This window comes from Monopterus albus, unplaced genomic scaffold (genome assembly GCF_001952655.1).
Source record: "Monopterus albus unplaced genomic scaffold, M_albus_1.0 scaffold126.1, whole genome shotgun sequence".
Lineage (NCBI taxonomy): Eukaryota > Metazoa > Chordata > Actinopteri > Synbranchiformes > Synbranchidae > Monopterus > Monopterus albus.
In genome coordinates this window covers 2,832,842-2,848,820 of record NW_018128006.1, presented here as the reverse complement: position 1 = coordinate 2,848,820, position 15,979 = coordinate 2,832,842, and the positions used below count along the sequence as shown (strand labels likewise).

Genomic DNA, 15,979 nt, shown 5'->3' with positions numbered 1-15,979 from the left:
ATTTCAGTCTCTCGATGTGCAAAACTGATAGAGACATACCCCAAGCGACTTACAGCTGTAATCGCAGCAAAAGGTGGCGCTACAAAGTATTAACTTAAGGGGGCTGAATAATTTTGCACGCCCAATTTTTCAGTTTTTTATTTGTTAAAAAAGTTTGAAATATCCAATAAATTTTGTTCCACTTCATGATTGTGTCCCACTTGTTGTTGATTCTTCACAAAAAATTACAGTTTTATATCTTTGTTTGAAGCCTGAAATGTGGCAAAAGGTCGCAAAGTTCAAGGGGGCCGAATACTTTCGCAAGGCACTGTACGTCTTGATCAGATGCTGTAGATCCTCAAAATAGCTCCCATTGCCTTCTGTTTCTTGAAATGAGCTGCCAGTCACTTCTAGTTAACCGACTCCTTTTTTGGCCAATACCCAGCATTGCTTCAGAAGGATATTGTGTTACTACTTCTGTCAACACCTTCCGCTTTGTTCTTACGATTACAAATACCTAGAGTTTTCTTTCCTCTTAGCCTTGAGTGACACAAAACCGTCTCATTTTTCCCCATCCCCTTTTCAGTATTACCATCACCACTTCCTGCTTCCCTGTTCCCTCCATCTGTTTCCGGGACCCAGTCAATGACTGGTTTGAGAGCCTGGCCCAGTGTTTACACTGGAACGTGAGGAAGAAGCAGAACTACCTCAGCTCAGAGGACGAGGAGTTCTGAGGCCATTCCACAACCCTCAAGATATTCTCCAAGTTCTCCAGGACTCGAAGGTCTTAGTATTAGTTTGATAATGCTCCATGCTCTTTGATGAATATAAAGTCTCACCAAACTCGATTCAAAAGTCTGTCTTAATAATGCTGCCCTTCATATATATGAAAATGATTCCTTATAGTAGTATTGGACCAAGCAGCACTACAGTCCTCCATGTTTTAATGTGGTGGAATAATAGGCCAACTATTATAGAAGCACTTTGCATTCACAAAAGAAGTAAAAATTGGAGGCTCTTATCATGTAATCATGAGATCCTGATCACCTAATTATGAATTCTTTTCTCATAATTGTCATACTATCTCATGATCATGAGAAAACATCTCAATTATGAGAGGGGTTGGAGCACTGTACACCTTGCCTGAAAAACAGGTTTTATCAAATGCTTTAGTGTCAGAGTAATTTAGTGATGGTTGTCAGTACACCTAATAGTGCATAGCAAATGAACTGTTAATGGCTAATTTGACATACTAAGTGTTCTAAAACAAACAAATACAGGCTAAATACAGACGTTAATGTAGCTGCCTTCACAGTAACCCACTCACATGTACAGAGCAGGAGTCAAAGCTTCAGAGCATTGGGTTTTTAAGATTTATTCAGTGTTGATGTAATTGTTGTAATAGCTGTTTGCATTTTTGAATACTTAGTTTGTCAACTTAGGTCTTAACAGTTCACTTTTGCTATGCACAACTGGATGTACTGACAAATATCACTGAATTACTTTGATACTAAAGAATTTGGTAAAACCTGATGATTTTCAGGCAGGTTGTGCAGCACTCCAGCCTCTGCATTATCTCAATTATGAGAAAAGATCTTGTAATTATGTTATCTGCATCTCAATTATGAGAAATGAAATCAGACCTTCCGTTTTTTCCCCTTTGAATGCAATATGCAGTACGCTTCCATAAACTGTGATATTGCAAAGTGTACAATTAAATTAAGGTATCTTAAATTAATCAAATTATAGTATATTCAGAAATAACTTAAACATATTACAAAATGTCATTTCAATGTTTTTATACAACTTTTCATTTTTATTTCACTACAGAATTTATTCCAAACTGCCCTTTTTTTCTTATTTCACAGTATAATTTTCCAAATTACATTTTATTTCACTTTTTTTGGCAGTAAAGTTGTCTCAGCCCCTCACTTTTTAGCCAGTGAAGCCAGTCCTACCAACCAGTCACCATATTTGGTGAGCTAGCTCCTGTTAGCCTGAGCAGCAGCAGTGCTGCAGTAAGCTTTAAAAGAAGGCAGCGTTAAATAAGTAATTCTGTTGACAGTGTTGTGTGGCTACAGATATTTCTCAAAGAGGGACATGTAACTGAATAGTGTGTAGTAGTAGTAGGTTGTTGTATTCAACAGATGCTGGTTACAGGAGCTAGCTGTTGGCTGCTAGCACTTTATATGCAGAGAGGTTGGGATTGGCAAAGAGGTGATGAGCCCGCTGCCAATTTCCGTCTTTAAAAGTGACATTGTGTTCCTTAACAAAATTGTACAAAACTATGAAAATGGGAATTTTGAAATAAGTGTCTATGATGGAACAAAAATTACATTGAAAAAAACTTACAATGTAAATTTGCAATTATTAAATTGAAATTCATAAAAAAAGAGTTTAAATATTTAATAAAATGAACACTTTGGGGCACCATAGAAAACAAACAATAGGCCTAACTCTCACATGCTTCTCAGAGAACCAGGCTTAGCCAAGTTCAAATGCTATTAGTTTGCAGCACTAATGGGGAGTCTGTAAATTTCCCCAAATGTTTACTCATGTACAAGCATGTTAAAATGGCCGGTTTTTGAATGGAGTTTGTCCCTACTATTGGTCCGAGATTGTCTGAGCATTTTCCTTCTGTATGCTGTGAAAACTTGTCTGCTGAAGTCTAAATGCAGTTAAAAAAACAAAAAAAAAAAAAACAGTTTTGACTTGTAATCAAAAGGAAACTAGGCTTGGGAGGATCTTGGTTATTGCAATATTCTGGATGGGTGCTATCAGGGCTGTTCTAGCACTTTTTAATCTCTAAGACAGTTGACAGGGTCACATACACACTGCACTTTTGTGGAGAGTTCTTTAACAAAAAAATTTAACTCAGACTTTTCAGAATTCTGTCAAATCTGGAAAAACTGAAACTTAAGTGCATCCTGGTCCTGAGCAGATTTATAGTACATCTACTTGGCAATAGTGGCCCTACTGTAGACTGTGCCTTAAAACACTGGTAACAATGTATAAACATATTTTTCAAGGTTTACCTAATGGTAATTTTTTTTTTTTTTTTTTAATAAAACATGCACAGATCTGTGATTTGGTCATTGTGATCACATGTTGTCTACAGCACAACACTTAACTAATCGAGTTACATAGTGAGTTTCACAGAATCTACTGAGTCATGTACTGAAAGCGTTGGATGACGTCAACTGATTTTCATTCCAGTTCAGATGTCTTCAGGGTCTTTTCAGTATTTTTAAAACCTCCTTTAAGCTAAAGTGTGTAGTTTTTGTGAGTGTTTGTTGAAGGATTTAATTGTTAGACTGTGGTGCATCCTTTCTTATTAGCTCTGTATGCTACTGTGCAACCTTTGTTGAATACTTAGGTGCCCTACTGTACATCTGCTGATCTGATAAAGTCTTCGCTCAAAATTTTTAAGGGTGAAAACATGATCAGTTATAGCACCTGTTAAAACTGAAGAGGACCAACAAGCTCCAAAAGACAATCATTCCTTTAACTCGGAATATGTATATACACATATGCTTGAATAAGCAAGATGTATTTTGTAATGTCTATATGTTTATGAACCTGTTTACAAAGGATCATTGCAGAAAATAAATCTGTTTGGTACTTTTTTACATTCACAAGCTCTTCAGTTAATTCTTTTTGTTTAAGGAGTTCTGATTCTCCAACTTTCAACAGTTTGATCAGAAGTACACTACAAGTCAAAGGTTTGGGCTCCCTATCCCAATTCAATTCAGTGCAATTTCAGTGCGTCCAAACGTTTGACTGCAGTGTATATGTAGCACAGTGAATACTCAAATATTCGAAAAGAGGCATTTATCAACTCTTATCCCAAAGTGCTTTTCCACTTTTATAAGTAAGAACATCTTTTGTATTGGTAAGCTTGTTAATCTTTCTATAATGAGTTCTATTTTTTTCCCATAGCACTTTAATAAACGCCATTTAACCAGGAAGTGTGTATCCTCCTGTTTGATCAACGTGCATCACGCCTGAAACCAGTTCATGGTTTCTATAAAATTACCAGAATGCGGTGGATTCATTTTTAAGCCCCGAGTTGAAGTAACAAAAAAAAGTTAAGTAGAGTCTAGTTTTATATTTGAGCAACAAACATAATTAGCCATTTCATTTGACATTTTATTGAAGAAAAAAAACAACACCTTGAGCAAGTGTATCAAAAAGTTTAGTAAAAAAAAGTCAAATATATTCCAGTGTTTCCCAAAGTAGTAATCTTTCTAGACAATGCAAAAGCAAACTAAAATCTGTCAACTTTAAATAAACCTTGGCAATTTAAAGTGCTAATAGATTTACATATTATAATTGTTCATTTAAAAAGCATTATAAATCCAAGCTACAAAGGCATTTCATGCTAAAATGAATGCAGTCCGAGTTGAATTGTGGTTCTTTACTTCCTACAGATAAAGCAGGCACACTGACCCAAGATGTGTTAACTAAAATAACTTCCATACCAGGAAAGAGAAAATTAGGATTTTTTTTTTTTTTTAAAGGAGAAAAGATCTCAGGTAACTGACCATTTTGGTGGAGTTCATGCTGAATCTGAGCTCCCTGGTCAACACCGCAGAGCTGAAGTGTCTTAAAGTCAGGCCTTCAACAAGCAGCTGTGCCCTTGGTCCATCACCACCAGGTGTTGTATCACTTGCTGGGTGCAAACACTGCAGGACAAAAATGTAAAGTTTGGTACTGTGCTGTTTTCTTAACCAACATAAACACACTCAAGGTCAGTACAGTCAGGAAAAACACAGGTTTCCTGACCATGATAACAAAAAGGGGACATTTGCAAACAAACTGTGATTAGTTAACATTCTCTTAATGAAGTGTTTGTTATAAATTCTGCTCAGGCTAATGTTTGAAACATCACACAGCATACTCACTTCTCTCCCTCAGGCCTTGGCCAAAGCTGTGGACCAGTCTGATGAGGCCCCAAAATAAAACCACCTTAATTATGAGTGAAATCAAAGCTGCAGTGATGGTAGCTGCCTCCCGGGTGTACATGCTGTCCGAGAACCATTTCACTATCACCTGAAATTAAAGCAAACCATCGTTTTCCTGCAGAAATCAATTTCTGAATTTACAGCTTATCACAATTTGTACGCAAATGCACTGTCATGCACATATACACAGCCCAATAATTTAATAATTTGTGTTTTTGTCAAGTGGATCTATTTACAATGATTCAAATGTCTCTTAAAATGAAAATATCAAAATGCTCCTGTTGAACTTTTTTAGTAATAGCATTTTATAGTAGTGTAAAGTAACAAAGTATATTTACTCAAGTAATATAAGTACAATGTGATGTACTGGTACATGAGTATTTATACTACTTTATATTTCAACTCATATTTCAGAAAAAATAATGTATTTATTATTCACATGAAAGCTGTAGTTACACTGATGAGTACTTGTAATTGATATTTCTGTGCTTGTCAAGAGTAATGTCAACACTGTGCTAAATATGATTAACTTACTGTAGCTTAGCCCAAAGGTGGTAAAAGGGGGGACAAATAGCCTGGCTCTATCCAAGGGAAACCATTTTTTGTTGTAAGAAAATCTCATGAAATGGTAGAAACCATTACTGGACTGCTCCCACTACAAAGTCTGTGTATCCACAGCCTGATCAAATTTATTATAGTCCTAGAGCTCCACTCCTGACCAGCAACTACATATATACAGACAGACACATCGATCATAACAATGTTATGATCGATGTGTTGATGTTATGATCACTTGTTTGTGGCCATAACATTATGACCACAAACAAGTGATGTGAATAACACTGGCTATCTGGTTACAGTAGTTTCATTCATCCTTTTCAAAAGATTCCATTCTGTTTGAATCTTTGTTAAAATGGCTGAAATGAGAAATACTGTAGTTCCCAGTTACTAGGCTTTTTTTTTTTTAAATGAAGCTATGAAGTTGTGATCCATTTTTAAGAATTTACAATCTCAGAAGAAAAAAATAAAAGTAGTTGGAGTTTTGGGGGAAGTTTTGAAAATGAATCACACATGGATTAATGTAAAAACCTGTACCTGTACAGATTCAGAGAAATTTTAATAAATCAGTCATTGTCAGCCTACCATATACAGCAGATAAACCAAGAAGGCCAGCTGAGGAAGGTTCTGCCCCATGAAGACCCAAACCAAGACCCTGGCTTCTTTTAAAACCTGAAAAACAAGTGGTAACAACTTATGACTGCTTCTGAATTTACAATGTGTGCTTATTCAGAATGCATCCTACATGATATTTCTATCAATAATCTGTTTATTCTCCTGCATTAGATGAAGAGCACTCACTGCAACAGCACCAACAGCAGCAGTTAGGCAGGCCCAGACTACTCCAACACCCAGGATGATGCTATTGCTAGTGGAGATGACCAAATCCAACGCTGTGATCAGGATACACAGACACAACTGAAACACACCAACACGCTATTAATGAAGTCAGCCAGCAGTTATCTTACAGAGATACTAGTATTTTAATTTGTTCTTTCCTCTTGTACCAACAAATGCTCCACAAACATAGCAGTAGCATCAACAGACCGAATGCGAATGCAACCACAGCTTGTGCTGCACTCTCAAACATGAGATATCTGACTCGATCTAACTTTTAAAACACGTGGGAAATCCCTGCCTGAGGCTGGGTGAGGGAGAACTGGTTCACCCCAAGGAGGGCACTGAACATCACAGGATGATGAGGCGGTCACATTTATACAGAGGAAGGCGTGTACCTGAGCCTGTAGGTCAAAGGTCACCATGGAAAAGCAGAGGTTGAGCAGGAAATACTGCTCCTGGAGTCTCTCCAAGGCCCCCCCCACACGGAACGCCATCATGTTGGGCCTCAGGATGAGCAGTGAGGTGCAGAGAACGTGCACTGTACCCACACACATGATGCACACAAAACGAACCTGCAACAGACACAGATCGTAGCTCGTAACTCAGTTTTCAATAATGTAGCTTTATATAAAAGATAGAAAAATTCTATGGTCCTTCAGGTTTATGGCATCCTCAAAAAAAAAATAAATCAATCACTGTCATGAAGGGAGGATTCATTGCACAGCACTTGTATTAGACTGCATTAGGTTTAGCTAATAACTGGTAACTATACATGATAGAGAGTCCACAGCTCATTGATCAGCAAACCATTTACTAGATAAGAGAAAGTAAAATAACTAAAAATGAATCCATAACAAAGTGACTAGTACATTTAAACATGTTAGGGCCTTATGTTCTTCTCACTAGAGGAGACACTGCTGCAACAAACAGTGGACTTTTCTCTTCCTGTAAAAGCCCAAATAAGGTTCTCACAATTTTCCATCAGTTGACTTTAACCATATCAAGGCAAATGACCAGTAAACATTAACTAAGAGCTATAATATGCAGTCAGATATGAAGAATACCTTGTAGGTTGTACTCACTATTCACTGACAGCGGACAAGTCTAAGCTCACAGCTAGATGTGACTGATACATGTAACAACAGTGACATCAAATGGTGGAATCAGAGATTCTTTCAACAGGGCGAAAACTAATGAGCCCATCATTAACTCTATAAAACCATTTGTAACATTTTTGCTAGGTGAGTTTCTGAGCAACAAAAATCACCAAAAATGTATCAAATGTGATACCAAAAATAAATAAATAAATAAATAAATAAAATAATATGGCACATTTAATCCTATATGCCTGGACTGTCTGTCTATGCAAATATCTTGAATCTTGAATTTTCTTTTGTATTTTGTTAAAAGGTTTAATAAACATCCCAGATCCAAAAAATTTGAATATTCTGGATATTTAACTGCAGCATTACATTAACACACGCATGTTAGGTGGTGATGGATACATTTCTGTGCTTCGTGGATATTTTAAGATAAGTGATGATGACAAAAGTAAAGTAGACTAAGAGCTCTGAGTCTTTGTGACAGGAAGGGAGGGGCGCCCACAAACACCCTTTTTGTGTGTCTGTGGGCGCACACATGCGGGCAAGATGACAAGGTACAGGACTGTGAAAACAACACTATGTGCAACAACATCCAGCAGCAATGGAGAGGGTAGTTAATCAAACACCTGTTGAACAAGCTGAATATGACAACGAACTCACAGAAATGAGAAATTTTCACTCTCCCTGCAGTCAAAACACCTGGTCCTGTTCACCCACTAAACCCGTACGGTGCTTGTTAAGCTGAATGTAGCGAATTGATGAGAACAAGATAAAACAAACGCTCATTTTTTCTAGTTAACGGTAGAGTTTGATGAGCCCTGTATATGACAATGAGTTGGATCCATGTGGATGTGGAGGCTGAAACCAGCAGCTCCTCTTCAGCAGTACAGGTGTGTGTCCAGCAGAAAGGACAGGACGAAGCCAGGGACAGTCACTAGTTTAAAGGAAGAACATGTACCCATGTTAAATTAAACATTTAAACTGCTGACTAATATTATGTGCTCCCAAACTTGCTGTTCTGGGCAGGGGTTGTGAAGTAATTTCATCCTAACAGCTGTATTTTCATGTGTTCATTATACTATGTAATGCAAGTAATGGTTCATCACACACACACACATACGGTTGACTCATGTTCTTTTGGTGTCTGGCAGAGAGCAACCTACCAGCAGATCCTGCTTGTCCTTTGGCCCCAGCACAGAGAAGTTGACCACCGATCGGATCATGATCACAAACACACAGAGTACAAACACCACCAGCTCCTGTCTGTTCTCCTGCAGCACGCCACGGCTGATATAGTAGATGCAGAACACTGCAGGTGACAAGACCATACAATGCTCATAAAACAGGAGCCAAGTCAATTGATGTATTTGCACTTTTATATGCAAGGCTGTAAACAAACATGGTGGATCAGAGTAATTGTTCCAGTGTCAACAAAACAACTGCAAAATGTAATATTTGTGGCAGGGTACTTAAAAGAGAAGGGAGAATGACAAGTCCTTTGTTTAAATATTTCTCTCTCATCCAACATTTTGGATACCCTGAGGAGGAACACAGTGCATGCAAAACCGCGATTTATTCAACTCAAAATTCACTGAATGATCGAGCACAAACAGAAATAAAGATTTTCATTGTGTTGTTTTCACGTCAGCGTTCCGGGGCTTCTGCAGCTGCAGCACAGCCCCCCAATGAGGAGCAAACACAGCAAAGGGAAGAATGTGGGAGGACAGGATCGGTGTGTGTCACAGCGAGCGCAGTGATATGAGGTGAAAGCACCACAACCCTTCAGCACAGCACAATGTCCATGGTTTGGATTTGATAGTTAATTACCACAGTTCTTCTCTCAGTGCTGTGTTTGTCTGGTAACTGGTCTATAATCCAGTGGTGTCATTAAAAACTAGATTATAACTTTTGTTACCAAAAGAGCTTGTTTTGTTTCTGCACTGAATAAAACAAATATGCTACTTAAACAGATTTGATAATGGATTTGTAGGAATTCAGACTCAACACATAGATTTGGAACTGGATTCAGTTTCAGAGGAAAGCTTCTGAACCCCCATCCCTACTCCTCAGATCTGTCCTACACATTAGTGGATGATGACTACCACAGAACTAACTTCTAAAAGGAAAACGAACAAGCTACAAAACCAGCTAACAATCACAGAGAACACTTTTCTGAAACACAGTGGCAAAAAACATTTTGCACTGTAACAACTAGTTGACTGATTCATTAATCAATCGATAGAAGGTATTTAAATTTGGCTAATATTTTTTAAATAATCAATTCATCATTAAAGTTAATTTTTTAACAATAACAAAAGGCCAAATTCACTTTTTCCAGCTTGATATATGTCAACATTTTCTGGTTTTCTTTGCCAGCTATGACAGAAAACTGAATATCTGTGGGTTCTGGACTGAAAGTTGAACCAAACAAGAAACCTGATTGTGTCACCCTGGGCTCTGAAAACTTGTGATATGCTATTACAGACATTTTATAGACAAAACCATTAATTTAGAGCTTACAGTGATCAATATGGAAAATAATCAGGTCCAACCCTACATTCATTGTTACGTATAGGTTTAACTGTTATAAACAAGGAGAGCAGGACAGTACACAAAGCACGTTTGGCCACAAGAGGGCAGCAGATACAAGAGATTATTTGGTCAACTCAGATATACCATTAAAGCCTACACACTTTTTAGCCAAGATCCCTTGCAGCAACTTTCCACGTGAGAACTGAATACTTTATATTTTATTAATTAAAGCCAATATGTTTACACATCCTACATCTGACAAGAACACTTTGAATCACATGCAACTCCACTTTTGTTATTTATATATACTTAAATGTACACTTTGAATCACATGCAACTCCACTTGTTATTTATATATACATAAATGCCCACACAGTTTACATTATGTTGGTAAGACCAAATGCAATGTGAAAACTTGAATATGTGAACATAAATGTTCATTCAGGAATCGGGGCGAGAAGTCTCTGGTCACCAGGCATTTTACTTAGTTGAGTCTGAAACACTCTGGACACTGAAGTTGTTCAAGTGCCGACTGGTGGGGACAAAGAAAAACGTCATCACAAAGGGAGCGTGGGAGGATTCACCAGCTGAATACCTTAACACCTTTTGGTTTAAACAAGCATTTCACTCTGTATTGTTTTCTATGATACTGTTCAGGTCATTTGTTTTACAGATCGACAACGATCATCTTTGTTTATTTTAATGATTTACTTCGTCTTGTTTTGTTGTAATGACACATTTAATAACATCTGAAAGGCATTTGCACTGATTTGTCATATAGGTCACCCATTTCTAATGGGTCACATTGTGTGTCTGCACATTGACGAGGACCTGGTGCCTGAAACGTGTGCTTTCTGTTCTGTTTGATTCAGTTCATCCTGAGATGTGCTGTCCTTGTCTCCTTGTTTAAACATTTTTACTGAGGATTCAGGACCCCACTATACATACTGGACTGAATGTGTTGTTGTTTCACAGATAGGTTTAACTGTACAAGGCTGGATCAGTAATGGATAACCTGAAACACTCAGTGCCCAGCGGTATCATTTCAACAGAGTATGCAAAGAGAAGCATGATAAACAGCAATAATTACATCAGGAAACGCTTGGCCAACACTGTGTTCGGTTGGTAAACGGGCAAGGAGTGAAATCAAGTTCCTGAAGACAGTTTTCGTCCTGCTGATGGACTGATGGTACTCACATATTCCCACCAGAAGTATGAGAGATACAGTCAAGTTGTCCTCATCAGTCATGCTTGTGTCCTTACGCTGCTTATAGATGCTGGTTAGGGTGAGGCCGAGCAGCGCCAGCAGAGACGCTATGGTGAAGCAGAAATAGAGCTTCACCAGACATGACAGCTCCGACCAACGCTTTATCTGGAACAGGGTGGAGATGAGAATGTAAAACAACTTGTGATAAAAATATTTTCAATGGAACTGTGTCTGCAAGTCTAAGCAAATGAAAGACTAATTTTGCAACTGAAAAAGCAGAAGTTTGAACACAGCAGAGCCGAGTGACTCCAATTTATAGACAACTGCTATTTTTTACTTGGTTCTAAATAAATTTAATGACTATGTAAACTTTATTTCTAGAACCCGAACTTCACTTGCAGGGAGACTTAAGTTTTAGCTCAGCTTCTTTTGACCCCCCCCCGCATTTAGTACGAGTACTAAATTATGCACTGTTTCTACTACAAAAAAAATCCAATTGCTGTAGAGACAGATTAATTTAATGAGATTTACTTTCTGATAGTGGTTAAATAAAACATTTAACAGGAGGCTGTGCAAATTACTTAAAAACCTTTTGTGATAAACACACCACTGCCACCATTCCTACTGAATAATGTGTAGCTGAATTTCTGTAGCCTGCTACAGTGGGTTTTAACCTTTTTTAGGCATGTGACCCTGTGTTAGGATGTAATGTTTTCACAACCCCCTGACTAGAATGTCACAGTTTAGGCGCACGTTATCACACTTAGCAATTTAAATGTTTACTGTAACGAGGCTGCGTGCTCTTGTGTTAAACTGAGTGCGGCTCTACACTTTCCGCTCTGCTGGACACACACTGTACCTGTTCTGCTGCTGGTCTCAGCCTCAAAGTCCACAGGAGTTCAACCCATTTTCATAGACAGAGCTCAGCTGACATCGCCGTTAGCAACATAAAGGTAGTGTTTGATTTCTTCCAGTTCACAACAACTTTTACAAGTAGAAGTACAGTACTAGAGGGCTTTATCGGGCCCGAGACTGGTATCAGCATCAGTGCATCCCTACTTTTAGACACAGTGTTGCAGTCTGTTACTGAGACAAAGCAAAAAGCATCTCACCGGTCCACATGGTGTTGGGATCAGCTCCTGGTGTCTCGGCCTCAGGTTTGACAACAGCAGGTCTGGGCTCTCTTGTGGCCGGTTGTCCAACAACGGACTTAAAAGTAAAATAAATAATAATAAAAATAACCAATACAGTGGTGCCATTTTATTTATGCATTCCATGAGGGATTGAGAGAATCAGTAGTTTATTCATTTTCACCACTAAACTATCTTATGTCGCTCTGATATACACATATGGAAAGAATATTGGACCACAACATTTTACAATATGGTTACTTTGTTGTTTGCATGCCATAAAAAACTACAAGTAACTTACTGATTTATTTTTATAGCTTTATTTTCAAAGGACAATTGCCACTGTTAACTCTAGAAACTGTAAATGAGCCAGATGTTAAAATGTCTAAAGGAGGAAAGTAACAAAGTGCATGCACAGGGTACTGCACCAACAACAAAGGTAAAAGAAACAGTGTGCGTACAGTTTGTTGTCTAGTCTATGATGAGCAAAAGGAAAGGAGAAGATACAACAGGTGTTTCCACAATGAGCTTCACAAATCAATAAAAGTGGATCAGAAGAAGACAATTGTCAGTGAAAGGTCTGTCCGTACAAGTCAAGTCAAGAATCTTTATTGTCATTATGCATAGCACAACGAAAAATTTTTCTGGCAGCTCTTGGTTTAAAAGACATTTACACAACACAAAATTGTATAAGTCAATATAAAAATATGAACAAATAAAAAGGGATGTATGGAACCTAATCAGGTCAGCAGCAAGAGTGTAGTAACATTATAAGGTGCAGCTCAGTGCAAATCTGTCTTTAGGAGGAGGTGTGAGCATGGGTGTGTGTGTGTGTGTGTGTCTGCAGAGGTCCAGTGTTCAGTGCACTGCAAGGAGGGCTTCAAATGTTATTACAGCAGGTGAGTGGCCCCACTGTCTATAAAAGGAGTCCAGAGAACAGCAGCATCAAAGAAACAAAGCATTTAAAGAACACAATAAATGGAAATAATTCACTAAGCAGCACATTCATAAAACCCTTAGGCTTTAAAAAGTGAATAGAAAAAAAATGCACAGACAATCAACAGCTACACAAATCAATACATCCAAAAATACACATTAATATTCTTTCAGAATACAGTATGAAAATGTTTGGCTACCCCGGGGCAAAAATGGGCCTTCTTCAAATATTTACATTCAGCTGCTTTCAGTTTCATAAACTTAGAAAAACGGAGGCAAATGATCCTTACAAAGAGACGAGGCGATACTAAAGGTGGGAATCTTTGGCAAACACAATTCAGTCCACATTCTTGGCATCACAATTTGATTCAGAATGATATTTGACTCAAAATGATTATTAAATTAAAAAAAAAGAAAGGCACTACATTTGGCTCTCTTAGTTAACTGTGTGTCTAACAACGGATTTCTCTCCGTTGCCCAATGAGCTAATAAAGCTTAGCTCAGTAGTGCTAACTGAGCCTGAAGTGTGTTTTGCTGAGCTGCTCTCATTTGTTAATCAGTCTGTTGGTGATGGGCTACTAGGTACTCACACAACCCTACACATTTGTCTTTTAAAGCTCACCATCAAGTCATTAACACACACTTAGATTATTTCCTTTACTGAAGATGAACTAATGTTGCAACACAAGTCGTGAATGCGTGTGCTGTACACCGTCTGTGTGCTGCACTGGCTTTGCGGTCCAGTTCCGCCTTTGTCGTTCCATCAACATTATTACAAAAATCTACTTTTAGCATTTGTGAATCTATTTAGAATCATACAAGATATGAATCACAGTTCTTATGTGAACCAATTTTTCCTCCCACCTCTATACAAAACAATATCAAAGCACTTCCAGCTTGAAATTTCCAGTATTCAAAATGTGATTAAGAAATGTCTGTTAGGCGAAATGTGGAAGTCAAAGACAAGATGTGGAAGACCAAGGTATGTTTCAGATAGAACTGCACAAACAAAAATGTAAAATTTATGCAGTGTTGATGCATAAACTGGGCCTATATGGAAGAGTCAGCAGAAGGAAACCCACAAAAATACAGAAGTCAAATCTATGGAATATGCAAAGTCAATTCTAGACATCACAGTCATTTTGAAAATGTGTTGCACAAAATCACCAAAGGAAAAAAACACATTTGAGGACAAGAACAGTTCATCAACTGAGAAGAACAAGGGTGGAAATGTTATATTATTCTTTGAGGCTGTGTGGCAGGAAACACTGGACATATAGAAAATCTGTGGCTAGATCTTAAACACACTATGTGTGCAAGAAAACTAAGACCTCAGAACTTGAATTGATCTGCAAGAAACAGTGAATGAAAATATCAAAATCAAGACCCCTATCTGACTCCAAAAAGGGTTTGAAAGCTGTGACATCTGCCAAAGGAGGAGTTACTAAGTACTGACTAAACTTTTCTAGATGTCATGGGCTAACTGCCGTTAATTGGTCTGTTTATTAAGTTCAGAAGATGCATTTTCAAGAAAGGACATTCACTTCTTTTCACTTCAAAAATCAACTAAATAAAGAACCAGCCCTTGGGTAGCCATATTTTTGCATACAACTGTATAGGAGCTTTTTTCCAGGCCAACTTTTTCCACTCAGTCAGTCAGAAAAAGGACACTGTAACACTATCCTGTGGGCATTATCACTGAATACAATGGCTAATCCCAAATCTGGGACTTCGACAGAATTTCCGTTTGGAAAAGAGAAAAACATGAGGCAGTGGTCTGCACATGAATCCAGGCTTTGCCCCGTGAGGAAAATCATAAGACGTAAGGATAAATGAATGCAGTAAATCACTTATAGCCGTTTCTCACTGTGCATTTTGCGCGTATTTAACTAAGGTATTTATTTAAGGAGCTATTTCTCTGTTTATAATCCAATACATGCCTGTGTAGGCTACGTGTCAGGCAACAACAGGTCGCTTTAAATAAAACAGATACTTTATAACATGTTAACGTGGTAAGTCCATTGTAACGGTTCAGGTTTCCTTCAAACATCTTGCTTTCTAGGTGTGACAAGTTATAACGTACCAGTTCTGTGAGTAGCGTTAGCTAACATCTAGCAGGTGTCTGACCACTTTGTCTTGACATGTCCACACGCCGCAATTAACAGAATGCCATAAAATTAATGGTTATATATTAAGATACTCACCTTAACTCGTCCATTTCCTTGTGGACAAGATGCGGGAACCGGAGCTTACATTCCTATGCCCATTTGCTGTTTACCTCCAGCAGACCAAACTACCTGAACTTCAGTTTCACATTTCATTATACAAACAGGAAGTACAGCCTACTCCCCTTCTACTAATCGCGTTTCTTCTTAAACGTATTGTTTGTTGAAGACGCTACTGCCCCCTAGAGGATTAGAGCGGCTATAATTATTGCTTTTGCACAAGAAACAACAATTCAAGACTCAATATTTTTATTTGCTATTTATGCATAAACAGGCAATCTAGGCATATAGGAATTCTTGTGCAGCTCTCTTGGAGTCAGGTAAAAAGTTAAAAGCCAGAAAAGAACATCTAGTCTGAAAATAAAGTTACGTAAGAGTGACATACTGTAGTGTAAAAATGAATTCAAGATAAAAACGCAAACAAAAAATAAAATAATAGATAATGGAAGAGATGGTGAACTTCAAATATTGCACATAGTATTTCACATAGTGGAGTTGGATATGG

At 37.9% G+C, this 15,979-nt stretch overlaps 2 protein-coding genes across 3 annotated transcripts in view; one reads left to right on the top strand and one right to left on the bottom strand.

Annotated features, from left to right (window-relative positions):
* Nucleotides 1-827, top strand: part of nadka (NAD kinase a) — a 17,174-nt gene extending 16,347 nt beyond the window's left edge. For both annotated transcript variants that reach the window (XM_020612501.1, XM_020612502.1), the window contains one exon: nucleotides 566-827. In XM_020612501.1, coding sequence (XP_020468157.1) covers nucleotides 566-713 — 148 coding nt within the window. In that variant the 3' untranslated portion in view covers nucleotides 714-827. The remainder of the gene's footprint in view (nucleotides 1-565) is intronic.
* A 3,490-nt stretch (nucleotides 828-4,317) lies between these two features.
* LOC109967141 (uncharacterized) lies at nucleotides 4,318-15,592 on the bottom strand. The gene is made up of 9 exons (XM_020612503.1): nucleotides 15,454-15,592; nucleotides 12,296-12,392; nucleotides 11,174-11,348; nucleotides 8,608-8,753; nucleotides 6,737-6,913; nucleotides 6,303-6,419; nucleotides 6,087-6,173; nucleotides 4,884-5,031; nucleotides 4,318-4,664 (listed from the first exon to the last, which is right to left on the bottom strand). The coding sequence occupies exons 1-9, from the start codon at nucleotides 15,465-15,467 to the stop codon at nucleotides 4,645-4,647; spliced, it is 981 nt and encodes a 326-aa protein (XP_020468159.1). The 5' UTR covers nucleotides 15,468-15,592; the 3' UTR covers nucleotides 4,318-4,644.
* Nucleotides 15,593-15,979: the final 387 nt, after the last annotated feature.